Raw genomic sequence first — 24,966 nt, 5'->3', positions numbered from 1 at the left:
TGAACTCAGCCCAGAAGAATCCCACAAGGTATGAGAGGGTACATGTACATGAAGGTTTTAGACAATGAGACATTTCTGACCAAAAACAACATTAGGAAATTGATCTATTGCCATCAGACTCGTGATCTGAAACTGAATTGTGAAAATAATGATTTGTTATAGTGGCTGTTAGCATGTGTGTTTATCCTCTTGCTGTTGTATTCACAATTGTCCCTGCTGTGATCCAAAGGCACAATCAGTCAGCCAATCTGCCATTTCACGAAGTGAAATTGACTCTTTCCCTATCTATGCATAACCTGTGTTCCTGTCAAGCACATAGTCCTGTAGGAGCCACATGATCCCAAGTAGATACATGAGAAGCGTTGGGCAAAGCACATTTCCTTGATGCCAACAGCAAATCCACCTGACAACTCATTCACTGCCTCCTGTGGTGACCCAGGTAGGACAGGAAGGAAGTTGAGATCTAGGGATCCAGTTTGTCCTGTGGTCATCTGCAGGGTGTGCCTCCAGAATCTCCCTGTCCTGTACTGCTTCCCACAAGCACTGGAGACCCACTTTCTCCAGACACTGTACAATGTCCTCACCTTAGTTCAGGTTGCTACAATCAAATCCCATAGGCTGGGTGGCTTAAGCAACAAACATTTACTTCTCATAGTTATGGAGGCTGGAAGTCCAAGGTCAGGGAGCCAGCATGGTCGGGTTCTCGGTGAGAGCCCGCTTCCTGGTCACGTCCTCACATGGCCTTCTTTGATGCATTCACACAGAGAGGGAAGAGATCTCATGCCTCTTCTTTTCATAAGGTCATTAATCCCACCATGAGAGCCCTACTCTAATGATTTAATCTAACCCTAATTACCTCCCAAAGGCCATCACACTGGGGATTAGGATTTCAACATTTGAACCTGGGGTGTGGGGCGAGGACACAAACATTCAGTCCATAGCGGTCCTCCAAGCAATTTTGATCCATTCAAGTCTTCCCAGAAGTACACTAAAAACATAAGACTAATTCAATAAGACAATACAGGATAATGAGCAAGGAATATTGCTTTTGCTCAAAGTATCAAGGGTTTGTTAGTATTTTCAGAAACATAGGAAATTAAAGTATACTAAAACTGGAAGTACCATTAGAATTTGGGGTTTACAAACGTTGTTTTATTTACAGGGCGGAAACTCGCTTATGGTCTCCACAGGTAACTGAAGATGGAAAGGCTCATCCTTTCAAAATCAACTTAGAATCAGAACCACAGGTATGAATTTTGGAGTAAATAATGTTCACATTATATTTCCTTTTAAATGATGTGGATACCTTCCAAGAGGGAAAAGTGGCAAATATTAAAAAAAAATGGAATAAGCCACCTGATGAAGTGGTTGTCTTTACTCTCCGAGATTAATTTATATTATCCGTGTCTTCTTACATCAAGAAAGAAAGAGAAGTATGCCTAGGCAAACACCTTGTTAAAAGACAAATACGTTCTCATCAGGAAAAAGTCAGCTATATCTATGTATAGTCCACTTACTTTTTCATTTTTTATGATGGACATCTGCCAAATGACCATGAGGTAATCCAAGAAATTTAAGATGTTAACACAAAGCAAAACAAAAATAGGGTCAACCATTTGAAACAGGTGTCTCTAATCTAATAGTTAGTGTGAACTTCAATTCCTCAAGGTCTTCACCCAGCTCTTATGTTACATCCTTCTTTAATTATCAGTTCTGGCATTCTATAATTAAGTTTACTCTAGGAGAAGAGTTTTGCATTATGTAATCATGATGATATGCTGCCTGGGCTGCTGAATTACAAAAGATAAAGGATTTTCCCTTCAGGCAACGCTATATAATGAGCTAAATTAATCTAATAATCTGATGCTTATCCATGTCTACTTTCAAAACCTCCAAAAAACTGCAATTAGACCAACCCTCAATTGTGGTATATGGGAAATGTAATCAAGAAAAGGATTTTAGAACCTCTGCTTGGTCAGCAGCTCCCCAAGTTTAATGAGACAGAGATATATAAATCGAATATCCCTTTTTAAACAAGTATCCCTACTAAACTGATTAGATATTCCCAAAGTGTAGTTTTTCTATACATCTAATGAAAACGAATTGAAAGTATATTTATAATCTATGCTTCAGCAAGATTTCCCCTTTCAGGACCATCAACTCCTGAATTTGTCCTTCAAGTTTTCCATTTACCCCCATAAGCCCCCATTCATTTCACTCTTGGTAAAAACATGGAGAGTCCATATGTACATGTGTCTCATAGAGCTTCTAAAGATTTAAATAAAATAATATAGAAAAAGAACTTGGCACAGTGAAGTGCTCTCAGAGCTGCTCACTTAAGTGGGTGCTCTCATTATCGCTGGGTATGGCACCCCTCCCACCAGCCTGTGATCAGAAGGCCTCCTGGCCTTTCTTGACAGTGAGATAGACGGCGGCACAGGGCTTCCTGGAGACCAGTAATGTCTTCCTCATCACTATCCAAGGGTCATTACCAATTACTTTGGATTAAAACCTCATTTTCAGTTAAAATAAAAACCCCACCCCAACCCCAGGAGAAAAAAACATACTAAGTAGTTTAACTTTTAGAGGGAATGAGTTTGTTAGATCCTTGTCCTAGACTTTTGATTGGAGGGAAGGTAGAGCCTGAGCCTAAAAATCACTAAAAGCAAAAGGAGAAAACAGGCCCCAAAGGGAGTGAGCAGGATATATGGAATATTCACGAAGGCGGAACCGCTGTGTCTGTTCTCCTTACTCTGAGTCCCCCAGGCATGGCACACAGCAGGTGCTCACTAAATAGCTGACAAGTGAATGAAAGGAACTGGAGGCCCTAAAGATAAACTTCATTCGAACCGCAGTCCTGGGAACCAACTCTCAGACTGGTGTTCTACTGCCACCCCCAGGGGCTGCACGCGCGGCAAAGAAATCACGAAAGCTGAGGGGGATATTTAGGTCAGGTAAGAGTGCCGCTCTTCAGGGTAGGTGAGTAAAAGGTAAAATGGACAAGACAGGTAATCAATGTGGTGAGAAGCACTCTGCATGCTGATGGTGCTCACCCCAACATCCGAGGTGGGTGGGCAAATAATGTCTCTAATCGACATCTTCCTGATAGAAGAAAGACTGCAGGAAGAATAAGAACAAAGTTCTCCAGGCAGAGCTGTCACCTGTAGACAGCCCTTGGCAGGAATGCCCAAGCCTACCTGCCTCCTGCAACCCTCATCAACTCATCATTTAAGAAGCAACACACAAGAAAGAGATCACGTGGTGCTTTAAAAGACAGAAAAGGGAAATTTAAGGCTCACGTACATGCACATATTGACCTCCCCAATCTCTCATCATCACTAGGACAAACCGCACAGAATTCCGAGTTTCCTTTTTCCATATAGAGCAGCGGTCCCCAACCTTTTTGGCACCAGGGACCAGTTTCGTGGAAGACAATATTTCCACGGACGGTGGGGGCGGGGGGGATGCTTCAGGCGGTAATGCGAGCGATGGGCAGCAGCAGATGAAGCTTCGCTCGCACGTCCGCCACTCACCTCCTGCTGTGTGGCCCGGTTCCTAACAGGTACTGGTCAGCGGCCTGGGGACTGGGGACCCCTGATATAGAGTACACATCCAAAATTGTACTGCACCCTTTTTCACATTTCCATTCACAATTTCTCCTAATTTTTGAAACCCGGTTTCATCAATGCAAGATGCTAAGATATGGGACCAACTACACATATTTAACCAAAGTACCAAATCTCCAGTGATCCCTGATCATGTTGCAGCGCCCACTCTGGCATGTGGGTGACTCAGCAAGTACGTATTTTGTTAAGCACGGGGTGAGCTTAGAGCATGCATGATTGGAGCCTGTGTTTTGCTAACATCTCTCCAGAATTGGAGTTTTCAAGGCAATTGTCTGAGCTTTACTCTAGAAGAGGTCCCTTTTGCAGATCTAGGAGTATTAATTTATGACTATGGTTATTCTGAGAATTAATTTTAAAAGATAATCCAGATTTTAAATACTCTGGCCTCTTGTCAATCATTTATTAGCCCGTGTGTCCTGAATTTTGGGGTCAGACAGTATGGATATTTATGATACTGCAAAGGGGGAAAAGATAAAGAATGAGATAGGTTTAAAAAACCAAAAGGTGAAGATTGGGTTAAGGGCTACAGAAGTCAGTCAGATGGAGCTTTTGAACATTCCATTAGTTTGAGTCATGACTAATTTCTTACTTGCACCCTCTCCAAGAGGTGGGTGTTTAAAGGGCTCAGAGATAAGGACCATTTCAGTTCTTCCCCTAAAGGACCAAAATATTCCTACCCCTACGAACCTCAGGCCAGATTTATGCATGACCAGTTCACATGACTTGGCACTTCAGGACATTCCCCACAAAATATAGCTAAATTTCAGCATAACCTCTCCTATCTGAAAATCCTATAGCACAAACTAGAACAAAATGCACTGATAAATATCAAACAGTGAATGTAACTTGTAGACTGAGATTGGAGAAAGGCTAAACTGTGCTTATGTTTGTATTCTTTTTTTTTTTTTTTTAATTAATACAAAGCTATGCAAAGATATGTCTTTTCTTTCTACAAATAAAGCAACCCCTTCTGGACAACAAAGGTGTGTCAGTCTGAAAAACAAATACCGTTGAATGTTTAAAATGCCATCATATATGAGGGGATTCCCTGGCACTCCAGTGGTTAGGACTCCGTGCTCTCACAGCCAAGGGCCCAGGTTCAATCCCTGGTCGGGAAACTAGGACCCCACAAGCCACGTGGTGCGGCCAAAAAAATAAATAAAGTAAAATAAAATAAAATGCCGTCTTATATGAATAGTAAAATGCCATTGAGCAATACAATATTTGAGCTCTTGTTTCTCAACCCAAGTCAAACTTCTGTTGTAAGTTATCCGACCTTTGCTATTGGACTTAAATACTATTTTTCATTTTAAAAGCAATATATCGTCATTGGGAAAAAAAAAAACCCATTACATCCTACCATCCGAGTACAGCCACAAATAATAAAATGTTAGTGTATTTTTTCCAGTTTTTTTTCCCCTAGGAATAGGTTTAGGCTTTGGGGACTTTTTCTGACACAGTTATAGCAATAATGATACAAAATTTTAATATCTAGATTTTTCCATGTTTCCGTGCTATTATTAAATAGCTAAATTTTGGTTTTATGAATTTAGACTCGAATCTTAGGCTTAAAAGAAACTTTAGAGGTTGTTTAGATCAACCCCTGGCCATTGGATAAACTCCTTCCAGACAGTCCTGAACACGGCCTATGAGCAGGTGCATTTTTCTATACAACGCATTGCTCTAGAGAAAAGGTATGTGCTAGAGTTCTCTGTCCTTCTTCAAAGCTTATATTCTCCAATAAAACATTACCCTCATCTTTGTTTAATATTCACTGAACAATTCAAAATTATAATGCAGTTACCACAAGGCAGGAAAGATGCTTTTCAGAAATAAAAATGCTGTTCTCTAAATGAGAAAGGATTGCATCCTTCCCTTAAAAGATTTGATAATAAAGACATGCTATATGCACAATCAAGTGGGGTATGGGTTGAAATTGTCATATTTTCATGAAATAACTTTATTCTACAATGTTTTCATAACTGGACGGCAGCCTACACAAAACAAATTTTCATAAAATCCCCAGTTCCCCAAACTCTTCCCCAGTGAGATATGGGGAACACTTGAAACAGATCACTGAAGAAAAAATAATTATAAGGGTGGCTTTATTTTTCATTTAAGGGGTGAGCATGAGGAGGGGGGCAGGGATTGTTCATAAATTCCAAACACGATAAAATATCATCATTTACTCAGTGTGGCTTGATCAAATATATGATCACTTGACATAGTTTCCCTCATTTCACAGGCATTTTTTTCTTATAAATAAACAGATCTGTATATTATCACACATGTACCAAACATGTTGTATCTGTTGGAGCTGGTTTTTGTCTCAGTTCTCAGACCCAATGTTTATCCAAGTAAGAAACTGAAAGGTGAACTGTCTTAGAATGACATCATTGCTGAGGTCATTTCAAGGACGTGGGAGATTGCTGTCAAGAGGTGCATATTCTCCCAATGGCAGCGGATCTCTGTCAAGTTACTTAGCTTTGATTCTGGCAGCTCTAGCATTCCATTAATTCAGAATATTACTCCTTAATATGAGCTCCTAACAGTTAAAAATAATATTTAAAGATCTAATTAACTGCAATGATTATTTGTTGAATTCTTAAGACATAAGAATCATTTAGATGCTTTTGTCTGAGTAGAATAAACACAAGAGCTGGACTCTATTAACTGCTACATAATTTTTTTTACTAGTATTTTCCATTACTAATGATTTTCCAGGAAAATATAAAAAGGAATTAAAGTGGAATAGCAAACTTCCCGTTGGTTTTGTCTTTTGATTCTGTTTGACCATCAACAATGATGTAAGACTTGGATAGAATGTTGCCTCTCCGTGCCATATTTAAATGTTTTGTTTACCTTTAGTGTATACACTTCATTGTGCTTTTTTTGGAATGACTACAGCAGCCCATAAACTAATGCTTTGCAAAAGCTAAATACAAATGTTTGAAGCCTGTATTAGAAACACTTCCTTTTATGATCTGAATGGAAAATAGAGTTTTACTGTTTTATTTTAACAAATTACACTTTTGTGACTTTTGCAATATGTAACTAAAGCTGAAAATGGCAAAGAAAAAGCTTGGAGCTAATTAACCTATGTGCTGCTTTTTGGAAGTACTACTAGAGACTATTATTGCACAAATATTTTCAGAGAAGATGCCTCATTTATAGGACAGTTGCCAACCATGTTTATTTATAATTTTAAGACAGAAGAAATAAGGGCAGAGATTTTTTCCCCCATAAAGCCGTCCCATTATTTTTCCTAATTTTTGTAAATTCAATTCTATATACCAAGATCTTTAAGGCATATCACTCTCAGTTTAAAAAAAAAAGCTAAATTCCACAAAGCTTGATTCCTTCAGTACTTCCTGATTCACTCTTTTAATGAACCTGAGAGATTTATAGTCCACCGTAACTAAATTAGGCAATTAGCCTTCTGTCTTCTTTCATATCCAAAAGAGGAGCAAAGGCTTGAATCATGGCCATTGTCATTACTTATGATTATTTGCCATTCACTTTTTTCATGCCATAATAACAGCTAATCATAATGGTTAATCATAAAACACAGCCACTCCAAATTCATTATTAACTCAGCCAAAGCAATCAGATTGTACCAGTATATAAATGTTTGCACACATGTTCTGGGATTCAGCATTTTTCTAAAGCCATATTTGGCTGTTTCAGTCATTCTGCTATCTTATATCAGCAACTACATTGTCACCCAACCAACTTCTAGGCAGTGAGTCATTATTCTGGAGATAAAAAAACTGAATCAATAAGATATTAGTCAATTCAATCATACTATAGAATCACAGGCTTTGTATTCAACTCAGACCTTCTTTTCAAGTTCAGGAGGCTGTTAAATTTTGCTGCCCAATTTTGATGAGAGAAAAGCTCCTCTTTACCACATCACAGATTTTCAGGTACCATGAGATTTGGGGCAGCTGGAGTCAAAGACGCTGCAGGGCTAGTATTTGAAGCTGCACCCCATTTGCCTTGTCATAACTACTTTTCAAGTGGGCTTTGCCAACAGGCCTAGATGGGGGAATAGGGAGTGTGTGTGACAACTGCCTGCTCAGGAGAACCAAAAGGAAGCGGTGTGCTGCTTGGGTCTCTAAAGGAAGTCATTGGTGTTCTCTGGAATCACCACGCAAAACTGTGGTTCCACCCCTAAGAAAGGAATACAATCTCTTTTCTTAAAAGCACCATCCCACACCTTACTCACCTACAACGACAAGAAAAAAAAATGATACGAATATTACAAGACCTTTTTATTCTTTTAATCAAAACAGTCTCCATTAACCATTTCAAATAGTCATAAATGTTTGTGCCGTCTGAGATCCGTGTGAGACACTGGTGGCACAGTCAAAAGTAAAGGAAGTTGATGTGAATGTGTGAGCAAAAATACTGTAAAGACTGATCTTACTAATTCTGCCAAATGAAAAGATTTGGAAAGAGAATCAGCTGTGTGTATTTCAGCATTCCCTTTTGATTTTCTTCTGTTGCTTAGAAGAAAAAAAAAGTTTAATGAACTTTACAAAATTATAAATCTGTATAAAAACTGGAAAACGTGATTCCTACATTAGAAGACAGTAATACAGAGTTTCCGATCATTCAGGCATGTTTCACACCCAGGTTTAGGAGTGACGTTTGGTCCTTTTCCCAAAGCAATGAAGTGAAAATCCTTTTGTGAATCATATAAATTAGCTCTCTCTAAATTGCTGACTTAAGTCTTTCTGGGATTAGAGTAAACATGAATGCACAACATGAAATCATCACAATAGAAAGGGAGGGTTTTCTATAAATGTTATTCCTGCTTTCATAAGGAAAGTCTTTTAATTCCTATTATTTTTTCTAAATTTAAGGTTATATCTTAATGCAAATTAAGAATTTTGTTTGTTGTAGGAATTAAGAAAAAAACTTGGATTAGTTATAATGATTCAGTACAGTTATTCATAAATGCTCACTCCCTTTCTGATTGTTTTATTCTCCCGTTTTCTAAAATGGGGGAAATTTTAAGATATTACTAGAAGAGAAAGCATATGTAAGTTCTACTTAAGAAAATGTTAAGTAGAATAATTTTTCTAAGCCAAAAATCTCACTTCTGACACAAAATTTCTGGATTCAAATGAGTCTTATGAGAATTTCTTAAAAGCTCTAGATGTAGAAGTCAGTAGGGAGCAGACAAGAGGTATAATATTCGAATTATTTTATAATATTTCAAATAAGGTCAGTTCCTTTGCACCTGAACATTTGGTGGGTGATTACAGCACATGTAAAGTTCACGGCGAATGCAGTCCTCCCTTAACCTGGCCATCAATCTCGTAGAGGTAAAGGAACCCTGATTAACAAGAGCGATGCTGTTGATTTGCGCGTTAACGGCTTTGTTGTGCATTCTGTGGCTCTGTGTATTTTGTCTGCCATTGTACAGGAGTTCAAACCCATTGGTGCCGGGTACAACAGAAGGGCCCAGCCTTTTGTTGCAGCAGCAAACATTGATGACAAAAGACAGGTAGTGAGCGCTTCCTATAACTCACCCATTGGGCTCTATTCAACCAGCAATATACAAGATGCGCTTCACGGGCAGCTGCGGGGGCTCATTCCTAGCTCACCTCAAAAGTAAGTACTCCACTTGGTTTCTGGCCACCATGTTCTTAATGGTGATAGTATGACTTCTCTTCCTTTCAAAAGTCCAGCTCTTGCTGTTTTATTTTTACTTTCCTGAAGGCACGATCAGATTTTTATCTTAAAGACAAGCATCTAGAACATGGTTCTAATGTTCTGGAGTCCAATCTGCCAGTTCCCGAACATTTAGTGAATAGATGGTTAAAAGGAAGAAATCGCTCTGGTTCCATCAGCACCCTTCTTAGTCATGTCAATATTTGGTGGTAAATAATCCTTTCTGTACGATTATTGTTCATTTAATTTTATCTAAATATATATACATATATATATTAGTCTTCCACTGAGGGACTTTTTTAACCCTTTGTTTTCACAGGATGTGAACTACTTTGAACACAAGCACAATATTCGGCCCAAACCTTTCATAATTCCAGGCCGAAGCAGGTCATAAAGCTTTAAGATTGTGAAGTTTGGAGTGCATGCATCTTTAATAAATCCTACTAATCACCAAGACACATAACTCTTAGGTGTTTGGAGTGACTTTTCTCATTTTGAAGCTTATTTCAAAAGCAAAAGAAACAAATTCACTTAGCAGAGAAGAGAGTAAATATTGACCAGATTATAGAGCTGTGAAATATTATGCAATCCCTGTGTGTATTTATAACTGATACCCCTGCCATTCTGAGGATCCCATCCAGAACACAGTGACCTTCTGAGGCTGGCAGGAAGGCCCAGGCAGCAGTCACAAAAATGAAAACCAGCCCCTGGTCAGGAGTAAGGCAGCAGGTGAGGCAAACGTGGAAAGGCTGGTGTAGCTTTCCATGTTTGACAGTCTCTGATCATCCCATCTCAGCACCTAATTCTCATTGCACCATCAGAGCCCAGTGGGTAATCCCACTCATTCTAGCACTTAATAAAAATAAATTTGTGTTCTTATGGATACTTGCAAAGGAAGAGAAGCCACTTGAAAAGGAACTTTTCCACTTCGGGAAAATAAGTATAAGGAAAGAAAGAGTTGGAGGCAGAGAGATTTACTGGGTTACCCTCATGGATAACTGTGCACACACTGGAATAAAAATGAGCAATATCTCTGCTTGTCTGTCAGAGAAACAGATCATCTTCAGATGATCCTTTTCAAATCTTCTCTAGAAACTGAATTCCAACCTACGAGGAAAGAAATTAATGCTCTGTCTTGCCACATCAGGAAATAGTGACTTCGGGAAACCTCAAACCCATTCCTCTGACCTCAGCTACATCAATCAGCCCAGAGGAAGGAAGTTGGGGGTTAGGCTGGATCAAGCCTAACAGGTTAGGATCATTGAATAATGATCTACATCACGTGTCACTAATAGGGGTCCATAGGTGGAGTCAATTCACAATGTTTTATTTAACCCTCCCGTTTTTAAAAATACTGAATTTAAGTTTAAGATGGAACATCTACCCTCTAACTTGCCAAAATGCCCATCATGCCTTAGCGTATGATACCTGGCCCATTTTCATATATGTGTGACCCTCCTGGCCTCTGGAGACATCTGAGTTTATGATGCCTGCTGTGGATGGTCAGCCATCACTTGATACATGATTTCCGTGTGCAGACCTTTCTATAAGCTACAGTCAGGGCTAGAGGATTGCCTCAAAATAAGTCAGACAATTTTGTGATATCAGACTCAGAAAGAAGGAGTGGAGTAAAAGAGCAGGAGAAAGATGCTAAAAAGGCAATGACTACCAAATACCTCTGCCCCCACTACATATTATATCCCCAGCACCCAGAAAAGGGGCTGGGACAGAGTACATGCTCAACAAATGTTCATGAGATAAAGGAACAAAAGCCCAAGAGTACCTAATCAGACCTCCTGAGTAGCAAGAAGAATCAAGAGCTGTTACCCTTCCCTCATACTGGCAACTCTGAACAATCCTTTTTCTTGCTTCTCTTAGTTTTTGCCTCCTTCATATTCCATTTTCCTCTGTATCTTTTCTCTATTTCTCCACATTCAACAGCTTCCCAACACCACTCTAAATAATATTTAAAAAAACTGGATTAAAAGTTAAAATGCTCTTTTGCTATTGAATAAATAGATACATAATATATGCATCTTCCCAGAGAAGCAGAGTAAAATGGATCTACTTGCACTCTTTTGAGCTTAGCATAATGGTAAGCTCACTAACTTGAGCTATAGGACTCCGTGAGGCTCAGATAAAATGATACATTAGAGTAACACAGATCTTGCTTTTGCTGAAGACCAATAACATTTAATTTTATAAAAATTCAGGGAAAGTCAAGGAGATTCAGGTATGTAATGCCCTTCTCTTACATTTTCATTTTAATTCAAACATGGTGATAATAATAAGCCACTCATAATTTTGTCATTGTAAGCTGGTGCCTTTCAATCTAGCTAAATTTGGAAGAGGGGAGTGGAAAAAGAGATGAGAGGATCTGCTTAGAAAACAGGTACCAGTACACAAATCTTAAAAAAATTATAAAAAATGCTTCTATTATCCTTCCTTTCTTCTTGTGCCCCCTCACTATTTGCTCTAGCTTCTGAATTTCTTGTTCTTACCAAATGATTGTTCATCAAGGTGGAATTTTGAGTGGCTACTTACCAAGCAATAACTACACCATTAATAAACAACTTTTGAATCAGAAGTAAGTTGGAGATGCTAATATATTCATTTCCCTGGGTCTTACTATTAGTTAGGGTTCTTTCAATGGTTTCATCATAATTGAAGCATATTAAAAGACCAGTATTTTCATATGAAAATATGTAAATGTTTAAAGCCACAGCTATCATTAAAAATACATACAAGGCTAGATCCAAATGATAAAATACAATCTGGTGAGTGGTTTTTGGACAAGTCGCTTCTGGAAGCATGTCCCCAAGTCTATATACACACCAGGGAAGTTAGTTCTCTGTCTAGTGATCTATCCAGGTGTATGAAAGTAATTGAGTGTATCATCAACCTTACAGGTTGCCAAGCCAGTAAGTCAATGTCAAGAAATCTCAATGGTATCTACCTTTCCAGGTCACAGGAATAGGTCATGGTGACCCATGATGATCTCCACAGTGACTAGAGTCCATGAAAACTATTTTATTTAAAGCATCAGTTCAAGAGCTCTTTTAAAATTGTCCCAGAAATTTATAAAAAGATAATTGTTTTTTGCTTAGGGTTTATTTCCTATCTATTCAATACACACTGGCCCCTAAATAGAATGATAAAGAAACTAGGAAATAGAAGACACAGTCTCTGCTTAAATAAAGTTATATACACAAGCATGCATGTATATAAGAACACTAATAACAGACAAAAATGTAATACTAATTACAACTGTAAAATAAGGTATATCTGTAAGTTCTGAGCTGACCATAGTTTACTTCTCCACTATCTAGCACCATGCCTGGCACACAGTAAGGTCGAGTAGTTATAAATGCTTGTTGAAAAGGTTCACTATTTTGAGCCCAAGTCTCCCAATATTGAAACTCAGTGTTTCAAATCCCTAAATTACAATTTAATAAACTTCATTATACTGAGGTCAAATCAATACGATCCTGACTAAACTGCACTATAACTGAAATGTTATTTCTATTCTTTTACCAACTGAAGTCAATTTCAGCATAGTGTTGAGCCTATGAAAATGGTGAATAAACCATATGACATTTTTGTATGTGATCAACCAATTTACTGACTGAGTTTCAAACAAGTTCTCAGTAGTTGGGAAGTGAAGGAGCAAGTTCATATATACCTGCCCGATTCAGTCTTTGCAGGTGGTTGAACTGGATAACACAACACACACAAAAATTTTAATTCATCTAGTGACATGGGTTGCTCAGACTATCCAGGCTGCAGCATTGATGAAGCCAGTAAAATCAATGCCCAATATATGCTTTTGGTTTTTGCTCTCTGAATGGGGCTGAGGTTGGCATTAGTGGCCCTAGAGAGTAAATGCAGGTATGCGGCCATACTTGAGCCCTCAGAGGACATTTTCAGGAAAACACACCATATAAATTCTTCTCTGCCTTCAGTTTACAGCAACACTAACCTGCAGGCGTGACTGAAGTTCACACTAATATTACTATTTCTTTTAGCTTTGTCTTAAATGACTGCGCTTAAAAAAACCCAATATATTCCTTTTCTCAAAAAATGCATTTCTCATGCTGCACTTAAAATGCATGTAGAAAAATGACTTTTTAGTCGTTGGCATCAGTTATGACTAACCTCTTATCCACGGAAAATTCTATTCATAGCGAATAAGAAATTTCCGTCGTTGTCCTTAAAGTTGCATGACTGGCCTTTCTGATGTTTTAATAATGAGTTGCCTTAAATTGTCTTTAAAAGGAAATGAGAAATATGCATGGAAATATATGTGTGCTTCCAAAATTTTACAAGAAGTAGCTATGTATAAAAGAAATCTTAGCTCTAAGTAGCATTCACAGAGTTTGAGATCACCTTATTTCCCCTCTAATCATTCATTTCAAGGCGACAGGCATTTATTGGCTGTTTCTAGAGCCTATATCAAATCACCGAACAATTTTTTAAAGTGTAGTCTTCACAAAATGAATGAATGAAAGTAGAAAAAATTAAAATAGTAACAATAAAATATTTACAAAATAGTCTTAAAACATAATTCTATCACATAACCTACAAGTTGCCAATTACTATTCAATTAAGGCCCAACTGCATTTCTGAAAATACTTCTTCTTTTGAAACGTTTAGCCTCAATATTTGATTGGATCTTCATGCTGCATACTCATATTACTATTTGTGAAGGATCATTCATTAATATTTTAGTTTTAAAAACTGCAGCTCAGAAATGTAAAAGGATGTCCCGCTAATGTAACTTCCCTGAGCCACTTCCTTTATGCACAGCTCTTTTTACATGAAGCCTTCGCCTCGTAGAACATATTGTCTAGTAGAACAGAGCCAAACAATGCAATATCACCTGTACCTTTTAATTTTGTTAAATGTTTTTCAATCATGAATTTTTAAATGTCTTCTCTTTTGAAAATAACTTCTAGCCAGAAATAAATATTTCTTTTTCATTTGATTTAATTCACCTCTTACTTTTAACCTCTCTGTACTTGTTCTCTGTGTTCTCCTGTCTGGATTTTCTGGTTCCTGTGTCATCTCTGTGTAACGTGGTCATTAACACAGTGGATGCAGTACTCCGTCCGGTATTGACGGTGGCAGTGGACGTAGCACCCCTTCTTCTGTCAGTACTCTTAGTACTATTTGCCCAGGTGACTTGAAAGTTGCTGCTAAGATGGCCCCTAACATTCCTTTGGAAATGGAACTTCCTGGTGTGAAGATTATACATGCTCAGTTTAATACACCTATGCAGTTGTACTCAGATGGCAATATTATGGAAACACTTCAGGGTCAGGTTTCAACAGCTCTAGGGGAAACGCCCTCAATGAGGTAATATGAGTCTTTTTGAACCATCGGCATATTAACATGGGCAATGTCAACTTTACTGGTGTCTTGTACACTGTCTTATCATTGAAAGAAAGCTTTGTGAAAAGCTTTCAAAAAAAAATACTAAGGATTTATTGCAGATATCTAGGCCTAATGATAAGGGCGATTTGAAAAATTAACCAAGTAGAGTTTTATGTGACAGATCGCAATAAACTGAAATCATGGAAGGACCAAACGTATATGTCTTTTGAAAAACTGCAGTGTAGTTTACGAATGTCTGGTACAATACTTTTCAAAAGTGATTTATAATCTGGGATAATCTATGTTTCTCTTTTGGGGGTCAAAAACTGGGAAAGGGATGGGAGGTTCAGAGAAGTTTTAAAAGAGATGATACCTCTTTTCTCTTCTAATGGCATCTTGTGGAGAGTTAATTATTTTTCATTTAAAATTTTTGCCATGAATAAGGGTTTATAAGTGAATATCTCAAGCTACTGCTATAGACATTTAATTTCCATTGATCGCTATTTTGACTAATTTCTTCTTTATTATGCATATTTGTTCAAAGTACTTTTGCCATCAAGCATTTTCAATTTAAAAAATTTACTGTAAGATAAAATCTTATTACTTCTTTCAATATTATAGGGCCATTATAAAGTATGGTAATGCTTATGAGTGCTAGGTAACAATATCCCAGAGATAATTCGTGGGATGAATACAATGTGATAATAATACCATAATGTATCTCAAAGCCATTTGCAAGGAGTTTCAGATATATAAGATGATTACTTCCAAATATGACACTGGTAATAAAAATATGTGCAAATAACAACTACCTTTTCTAGATAATGCAATTAAATGACATAAAATAATAAAGCAACTCAGTGCCTGACATGTATTTTTATTGTGGCTTTTTTTAATTGTTCATCATGAATATATCTGTAGAAAGTTTATTAAAATAAAGCTTCTATCATTTTTGTAAATGAATTATAATGTGGCTATTTAGTAGCCAACAAAGCTGACTTCTATGTGAAAGTTGCTACATTATGCACTTTCAAACACTGACAAGTTGAATTTCTTCAGTTTACAAGCAAAATGATACCTTTGTTGTCTACAGGAGTTAACAAAACTAAACCATACACTGTTGGTTTAATATCAGAAATGAATCTGAATTTTACTGACATCTTTATGACTGAGAATAATCAAACCAGGCTCACTCGTGCACTTTCTATCATGTGTATGTTGTCCTTTTTTTTCCTGAGAAAGTTTAATTCTGTTCACATTATAATTATATATCCATCAGACGTAAGCATTATTTTTTAAATTACTATTTCCTAACAATCACATTTTAGTTGCCCTCCAAAGGATTTTGCCACATGGAGAAGTGCTGATGTGACCCCCAGGTTAATTACTGATATTTTTAAGGCAACCCGTGTGAATTCACATTATATTTTTAGCTATTGATATAATAGACATTAACTTGAAAATACTGAATCTCTGTCCAGGAGTTGCTGTAAATATAGTGATCACTGCTTGTTGATATCTTGTGGCTTCTTGCACATACACACACTCCTGACGCTGTTTCGCAAACCATATTGTGTTTCAGTGAACCCACGGCCTCCCCAGTGCCCCCCCAGTCGGATGTGTACCGGATGCTCCACGACAATCGGAATGAACCTACTCAGCCTCGCCAGTCAGGCTCCTTCAGGGTGCTCCAGGAACTAGTGAACGATGGTGAGCAGTCGTGAACATCTGCTGAAACGTTATTGATAGAGGCTATTGGAAGGATCAGGGTGGGGGAGGGCAGCAAGCATAATGGGAATGAGAGTCTAAAAACAGATTTTAGGGCTTCCCTGGTGGCGCAGTGGTTGAGAGTCCGCCTGCCGATGCAGGGGACACGGGTTCGTGCCCCAGTCCGGGAGGATCCCACATGCCGCGGAGCGGCTGGGCCCATGAGCCATGGCCTCTGAGCCTGCGCGTCCGGAGCCTGTGCTCCGCAACGGGAGAGGCCACAACAGTGAGAGGCCCGCGTACCGCAAAACAAAACAAAACAACAACAAAAAAAAAACCCGATTTTAATCAGTCATCAAATGATTCTTTGCTGAAAAGGACTTGGGTGGTGCTTGGTTAAGGAAAGGAGCTTCCAGACATATCCAGGTAGCCACCAACTTGGTGATTAAAGGGTGCTGAAGACAAATCCCATCCACAGTAGTCAAGGGCTGGCTCAGCTTATAGATCATAAAATGTTGCAAAATTTCTCAGCCTCCCCCATATTCCAGGGTGTCATGATCATCAAAATTTTAAAATAACACTGGAATGAACCCTTACTGTGCTCCAAATCCTGTGCTGAGTGCTTTGCACACATGGTCATTTAATCCGCACAATAACCCAGTGAGGTAGGAGCTATTATTTTCCCTATTTAACAAAAGAGAAAATGAGGCATAGAGAGGGTGGATGTGTACAAAGTCACACAGCAAGTAAGAAACAGAGTTGGGTCTCCAGCCCACTCCTGCTGTCTTCAGAGTTCATACTCTTACCAATGTTTTTCCACTTCCAAAACATATACTGTCCTTCAGAAGTTGCACAAAAACGCAAAATGCCCCATTAATATAGCCACTATCAAAAAAAAAATGGAAAATGAGTGTTGGTAACGGTATGGAGAAATGGGGACCCTTGTGCATTGCTGATGGGGAATGTAACATGGTGCAGCTACTGTGAGAAACAGTAAGGTGGTTCCTCAAAAAGTTAAACATAGAATTGCCATAGGATCCAGAAACCCACTGCTGCATGTATACTCAGGAGAACTGCAAGCAGGGACTCAAACCAATACTCGTATACCATCGTTCATAGAAGCATTATGCACAACAGCCAGAAGGTGGAAAGAACCTAAACGTCTATCCACACGTGAATGGATATACATAATGTGCTATATCCATAAAGTAGAGTATTATTCAGCCTTAAAAAGGAATGAAAATTCGGATACATGCTGCGACATGGATGAACCTTGAAAACATTCTGCTAAGTGAAATAAGCCAGAGACATAAGGATAGATATTGTGCGATTCCATTTATATGAGGACCCTAGAATAGGCAAGTCATAGACACAGAAAGCAGAACAGAGGTCACCAGGGTCAGGAAGGAGGGGGGAATATGGAATTAATGTTTCCTGGGTACAGAGTTTCTGTTTTGGATGATGAAAAAGTTCTCGAAATAGATATTGGTGATGGTTGCACAACATTGGGAATATACTTAATGCTACTGAATTACACACTTAAAAATAGATAAGATGGTGATTTTATGTATATTTTAACCACAATTAAAAAAAGAAGAATGCAAAATGCCCTCTGCCCCTCTGGGCATTTTGTAACAGCTCCCTATGACAACAACTACAACAATTTTTAACTAATTTTGTTTTGTAAGGTCCCGTTTCAGAACAAATTATGCTTGAACCAGTCCTGCTTCTTCCTAAATGATATTGTGGGCGCAACTAAGAATTCCTCAGGTTAAAGTGCACACCTTAAAATAGAAGCAAAGTATAAACTGTTGCCAGTTGTTCCCTTGCCATAAATGGAAACACTCTGTTTTTCAGATGACCGTCCTGCTGGAACTCGAAGTGTGAGAGCTCCAGTTACAAAAGTCCCATGCGGTGCTGGCAGCACACAGAAGATGCCACTCTGTGACAAATGTGGGAGTGGCGTTGTGTAAGTTTCATTTTCAACCCCAAAATTCATCATAAATCTTGCTGTCAGTTCTCTATTTCTTGTACTTTAAGACTCCGTATATAGAAAAGGTTTTAAGTTTTATGAAAAACAAATTTCTATTCATTGACTTGAAACATAATGTCCACACATTTAGCACATTTTGACCAGAATTCCTTCGATGTACCCCCAAATTAGCATAGAATGTGAGTCGAATATCTTGACTTATAATTTCAGACATATTCTGGTGAAAAGAAACCACCCTAGAAGTATATTTAAAAAGTCATTTCCAAGAATAACTTCACTTCAAAAAGCCCTCCCTTTGTTAATGCATATAGTCTTTGAACACTTCCTTTTCTGTACAGTCTTTGAACACTTCCTTTTCTGTATAAACCCAGGAAAACAAATATGGGGGTCACCCAGTTATTAATTAAAACACATTATCTTTACGTGGTTTCTTAAGTTGCACAAATACTGAAATATGATTTTTAGGCATAGAGTCAGCTTCCATTTCAAGGGACTTCATGTGTGAATAGCCACACTTGCCAGTTCAAACCTTCAAGTGAACCAGAGCATTTCAGTCTCTCCACCTCATGCCCCATGTGGTCACCTCTTCCATCCCTTTTTTCTGTTCCTATGTCACTAGCTCACACACTGAGGCACCATCTGTCCACTTACCCAGGACTCATCCCAGGAGGGCAGTGGGAGATAAGCCTGGTTACAGCACAGAAGGGGCTGTGAGACAGAGAAACAAGCAGGACAGGGAGATGGGAGCAGACAGGACCTCAAAACATACGACAGGTTGTGATGTTACACGAAGCAATGATTGCCCCCAAGTTGGAGTAAACTGCTTTGACGGTAGAGGCCAAGTCCACCCACCAGTGGAAATTCCATCTCTGCCCTTTGATCTGTTCTCTCTGTGTTCCATAGAATAGAGGCTGGATCACCAAGCTAGACAGTAAGCAGAGGGACTTTTGGTTGTGTAGACAACAACCTTGGCCAAAATCAGAATCCTTTGCAGAGGTGTCTGTTTTATCTGTATCATGTCTCCCTCTTTCAAAGAAACACAGGGAATGATCATGAAGTAAGGATCCTATCATTTTTCTAAAAAAAAAAAATCCTGTTTGAAAAAGATCTGAAAAATATTCACACGTCAACAACAGAGAGACACATGTGCAGGTTTACTATGGTGGTCTTGGCTCTCCCTGGCAACTACATCAGTTCCACAGCTGTGCCCAGCTTTGCAGCTATTGTTTCCTGAACGTGAAACAGATAACACCTGCCTTATCTGTAGTGCTGTCTGCCTTTGTATCATGTTTCTGGCTTTGTGGGGTTTTTTTCACGAGGCCTCCTTTTCCCCCAACAGTGGTGCGGTTGTGAAGGTGAGGGACAAGCATCGGCATCCAGAGTGCTTCGTGTGTGCTGACTGTAACCTCAACCTCAAACAAAAGGGCTACTTCTTCGTGGAGGGGGAGCTGTACTGCGAAACCCACGCACGGGCCCGCATGAGGCCCCCAGAGGGCTACGACACAGTCACTCTTTATCCCAAAGCTTAAGTCTCCGGCAGATGGAACATGCACTCACCCAGGCGCACCCTCACAGGCAGACGTTAACGGCTTGGGGCAGAAGTAGAGCAAAGGGCTGACTCCAAATCTAGAACCAAGCTTTTAGACACTTATCTCATTGTATCCTCAGGAGAAGGAATGGGCGGTAGATGCCTGCTCTAACAGAAACATACATTCAACTGTATTTCTCTTTGGGGCTAGCAATAACTTAATGAAATTTAGAGCAATAATTTTTATGTCACACTCTATATTTTACAATTATAATATGACCGTCAAACATGTAAACGTCAAGATTTTAGGGGGAGTCTAATTGCCCTTCCTTAACCAGTTGATTTTGCAATTGCAGTACTTACGACAAATGACAATCTTGTATTCTAAGACAGCCCTGCAGGTGTCTGTTATCTGTTTTAACTATAATAGTGCATGTCAGGGAGAAATTCCCTAGATCTCTCTAGTTTCATATTCAAACAGTTATACTACTGGATGCAGCATACATAATAAATACATAAAACATTTTAAAAATACCTAACGAAGTGGCACTCAATGAATTCAGATAAAATCAACATTCCAATGAGAGGGCCCAGTCATATCTCGTCGTGTACACTAACAACTCAGGTATTTTAAGAAAAATGTGGCTTCTTTAGTTTTCATAACTCATTCACTCTTCTGAGCCCACAATTTCTGCTGATAGGAGGGGAAATTTTAAATGTGCTAGTTAAAGGTGATGCAGTCTCTTTCAGATTAAAACAGTTTCTGCTGCTTTGGAAATAGTCTCTTTCATTTTAAATGTCTCTTTCAGATAAGTATTCAAAGTCAAGGTTCAGACTCTATCAAGGCTAGTTCTTTATTCTCAAGGCTGACCACCACCACCTTCTCCTTCCCAAGACGGCACCTCCAAGAGGAGACATTTAGGGGACGCCCCTGAGGAAGGGAGGGGCTGCTGGTCTCCTGGGGTCCTGCTTGTATTCTCTGCTGAAACCCATGATTCCACGTGTGCTCCGTTTTCTCAACATAGTTGGGACCAGGCAACAAGCCCACCTCTACCACCACGTCCAAAAGTCTCAGCTCAGCCTTCCCTGGATTCTTGGATCCTTTGCATCTCAGACATGAACCCCATCTGGCCCCTGGCTCTGATTTGTCACCTTGCCTCTCACTATGGTGGCTCCACGGCAATGCCCCCTTACTTGCATGTCTTACCTACTTCCCATGCACCCCACTGGGAACCCAGGGGAGCTTATGAAACTGTCCTCTCCAAGTACAAACATGGGAACCAGCAGGCTGGGGAGGTGGGGACTGTCTCAAGCCCTCAGTCTCACCACTGTGTCACAAAGTCATCTCTACCCTACTGGAGCAAGGATTCTCCTATTGTCCCAAATGGAAAATAGGGCCTGGGTTGTACTGCTCTGGGGTTCTCCCAAACTTAATTATTTCTGACCCTGACCTGTCTGAGGTTTTGAACCAGTGAGAGGAGCCAGAACACCTGCCTGGCCCCTATGGGCATTTGAGATCAAAACTGGAACCCCTGGGCTTCCCTGGTTGTGCAGTGGTTGAGAGTCCGCCTGCCGATGCAGGGGACGCGGGTTCGTGCCCCGGTCCGGGAAGATCCCACATGCCACGGAGCGGCTGGGCCCGTGAGCCAAAACAAAAAAAAACAAAAAAACTGGAACCCCTGAACCAAAACACAAATTCACTCACAGAGCTATTCCAATAAAATAGAAAATTCTGCAATCAAAGAAATGAATGTATTCAAATACATTACTTTTTTTGTTCAGATGTTATTTTAAAATATTTTTTCTGGTAAGGATATAATCTTAAAAATTTGGAAGCTAGATGGCAAATGCATGGTAACTGACTTAGGAAACCTGAGAAAGTTAAAATCCAAAGCAGCAACCGAGAAAACTGAAAACCAACCCAATTTACTCTCCAGCACTGGAAACAGCCTGGGAATTGACAGCACCAGGCATTTCTGGACTAGGGGATAAAGGCAGAGTTATGATAAGGAGGATCACATACAAGCTGTTTGAAAAGCACTTAATCCCCACTGTGCCCCCTCTCTGCCCCTCCCCCTCACACACCCAAGGCACTTGTCAGTGGAAGTCTGCCTGGTGTTATCTGGAGAAGGTCAAACAGCATCTCTGGAGTCAGGAAGTGCCGCTGAAGGTATGTGTACCACACTAAAAAGAAGTTAAATAGGAATGAAAGACTCATGAGAAGGAAAGTGTAGATTAGATATTATATTGTACATTAGTGTACACTTGATGTTGGATATCAGACAATATTTCCCTTAAAATTATATTTTACACATTTTATATGTAGTAGAGTACATAATGAACTTCTTAAGTTCAGATGTTCAATAATGAGAAAAGGAAGTAGTACAGTTTGAAAAAAAGTAGTAGTATAGTTCTAATCTGAAATTCAGGGAAGATAGGGCTTAAAGCTGATAATTCAGTCTCTGTGACTAAGGCTTGTGAAGCATACTCTAAAACTGCGTGTTCATTATTTTTATTCTTTTGACGATTAAATCTAGAAATTTAAACATATAGAGGAATTTATGACAGAATTAATCAATAGAAATGAATGCAATATAAAAATCGTTTTAAAATATGTAACGTACAGGGTGAAAATAGCAATGTTGTTAAAATGGAAAGGAGTTAAAACTTTCTTTAAAAAGCAAACAAATAACAGTATTTCCCCATACTAGCATTTTGTCCTTCAAAAATGAATTCACACCAGGTCTTATATAGGAATTCATGCCATGAACAAAGGATGCCAACTAGTTTTTATTTAGCTCTCAGCATACCACGTCTTCTTAGAAAGCAGAGTAGTCACTGTTTTTATATTTATAAGCTTATTAAAGCTAGCAATGAGCAATGAAATGATCCATGACAGAACTGGGCATCTGTAAACTTTGCACTCATGATTAACTAAACTGCTGTTTTTTCAGAGTAAATGCAGAATAGAGTTGCTACACTCTCTACCAATAGGACGACTGTTTGAGTGAAAAACAGTTCTAGTTATCACATACACTTGCACCTGTGTAAGCAAAGGTAAAGCTAATGGCTAATGTGACACGCAAACAGTTTAGATTATCTCTACATAAGCTAGTCTAAAGTTTGTCCCTCACAGGAATATCCCAAGATAGGCAGAATGGAGCTTTGGGGTTCTTCTCCTAACAACTTGAGTTGCAAAAGTTTGTCAAGTTGTCCTTTGAACAGATTTATTTCAGTCCTGGGAAACTACTACTTAGAACCATTATTCTGTATTATCCTGTTATCATGGCCTAATGTTTCTTTTTAAATGCTGTGCCATCTGAAACTTAAGCATAAAAAAAAGAAAATTGGAGACAGATTGAGGGTATTCAGATAATTGAAGTAAATAAACCATTTACCTGATCTACATGACTATTTCAAGATAATCGTCTTAAGCTTCTATTCATGTTGTAGAGTACTCAATAAATATTTAGTTGAGCACCTACCAAGTATGAGATGTTGAATACTAGGCACAACAACAAAATGGATTTTTGAATGCGTTGGCTATATTTACAAATTGACATTTTCAAGCTAATTAGAATGCTTCATGCAATTAAGTTTAAAACAAAGCACCTAGAAGAAGTGGGTGCTTTATCATAATTTCTTTCTTTCAAATTCTGTAGTACTATTATTCATCACTGCTCACATCAGAAGAACATAAAATGAGATATTAACATTATCTTCTGAATTACCTCAAAAGTTTGTCCAAGTATGCAGAGAATGTCTAACAACATGTTTTCCTACCTCTAAGAATAAGGCATGTCAGCACACCTCAACTTATGAAAAACCCAAAGCACAATTCCATTAACCAAAGAATAATACAAGAGCTGCTCTTAAAACCTAATTGCTACCCCTATCATAAATATTAAGCATATAGATTTAAAATTAAGATATAAAATGCCAAATATTTGTTTGAGTTGAAAATTACTCCATTCATTTATTTATTCAACTATTCATCTGGCGAAGGAGTACATACAAGTCATTATTTCTGTACCAAGAGCAAAATTATGTTGTGAGTTTCAGAACTACCTCTCATGAGACCAAATTCCCATTCCATCTCCTTTTCTGAAGTAGAGGGGGGTTGAAAAACACAGGTGTGTGAATTACTCATCACGTGTATAAATGCCAAAGTGCACATATATCTGTGGTTCACTAAAACACCAGGCTCATGCTACCAACGTCACATGCAAGAGCCTGCGTTGTGTACCATTATGCCACACACAGCTGCACATGCTGCCTTGCCTGCCCCTTCACACATCTGGGCTCCAGGTGCTGCTGTCCAAGTTCCCAAAGCTCCCAACCATGACCCTTCCAGAACACTGCTTCATGCTGCAAACCTTCTCATTCCTCCTCATGAATACTGTCCTTGATCCCAATCCTCAGATTAATGCTTGCTCTGCCAGCCAATGGAAAAGGTTAATTCCTGCTAACAAGTACTAATAATTTTCTACTGCCCCTTTTATGTCTAATACTTGTGTTTTGTTCTGGAGACAGCCCTTTAATCTAAAGGAATGCCTTCAAGGGTAGGAATTCTAGATATAGAAAAAAAAGTTAGAAAGAGAACCTGAGGAATAGAGTGATGGGCATGATCTGGACCAAGAAGAAGACAGAGGGACTAACAGTCTCTTGGACCTTGGGAAGGTTTGGCCGATCTGTAGAGGTGATCTAGAGCTTTCCTCCCTCTGACCAAGCCCAAAGCAATGGGGAATGCAGTTTCTCTGAAACAAGGCACTCAGGTCAGATAAGTGCTGCATTTGTGAATCTCACTGAGGGTGCACAGGTGTTTACTGGTTTGAGTAAATTTAGCACTGGGGGTCTCGTAGCCTCTTCCAGACTGAAGAGTCTGCAACTCAGTTTGCACGATTCTGTGAATATACTACATATCGTAGAATCACACTTCAAATGAGTGAATGATGTGGTATGTGAATTATATCTCAACAATGCTGTTATTTTTTAAAAGAACACTATTAACATAAATATGTATTTGTCACTAATCTGTTAGATAGAGTCCTAAGGCT

At 38.9% G+C, this 24,966-nt stretch overlaps 1 protein-coding gene across 3 annotated transcripts in view; it reads left to right on the top strand.

Annotated features, from left to right (window-relative positions):
• Positions 1–20,687, top strand: part of PDLIM3 (PDZ and LIM domain 3) — a 30,315-nt gene extending 9,628 nt beyond the window's left edge. The window contains exons 3-8 of one of the 3 annotated variants that reach the window (XM_082680327.1): positions 1,163–1,247; positions 9,628–9,695; positions 14,400–14,663; positions 16,264–16,391; positions 18,246–18,357; positions 19,721–20,687. In XM_082680327.1, the coding sequence (XP_082536453.1) occupies positions 1,163–1,247; positions 9,628–9,695; positions 14,400–14,663; positions 16,264–16,391; positions 18,246–18,357; positions 19,721–19,910 (847 nt within the window). In that variant the 3' untranslated portion in view covers positions 19,911–20,687. Of the gene's footprint in view, positions 1–1,162; positions 1,248–9,060; positions 9,249–9,627; positions 9,696–14,399; positions 14,664–16,263; positions 16,392–18,245; positions 18,358–19,720 lie in introns of all 3 variants that reach the window. The other 2 variants (XM_082680329.1, XM_082680328.1) reach the window with 2 other exon arrangements.
• The last annotated feature ends 4,279 nt before the right edge of the window (positions 20,688–24,966 follow it).

The sequence above is a fragment of the Grampus griseus genome (genome assembly GCF_964374135.1).
Source record: "Grampus griseus genome assembly, chromosome: 21".
In the NCBI taxonomy this organism is placed as follows: domain Eukaryota; kingdom Metazoa; phylum Chordata; class Mammalia; order Artiodactyla; family Delphinidae; genus Grampus; species Grampus griseus.
This window is presented reverse-complemented; position numbering and strand designations above follow the sequence as displayed.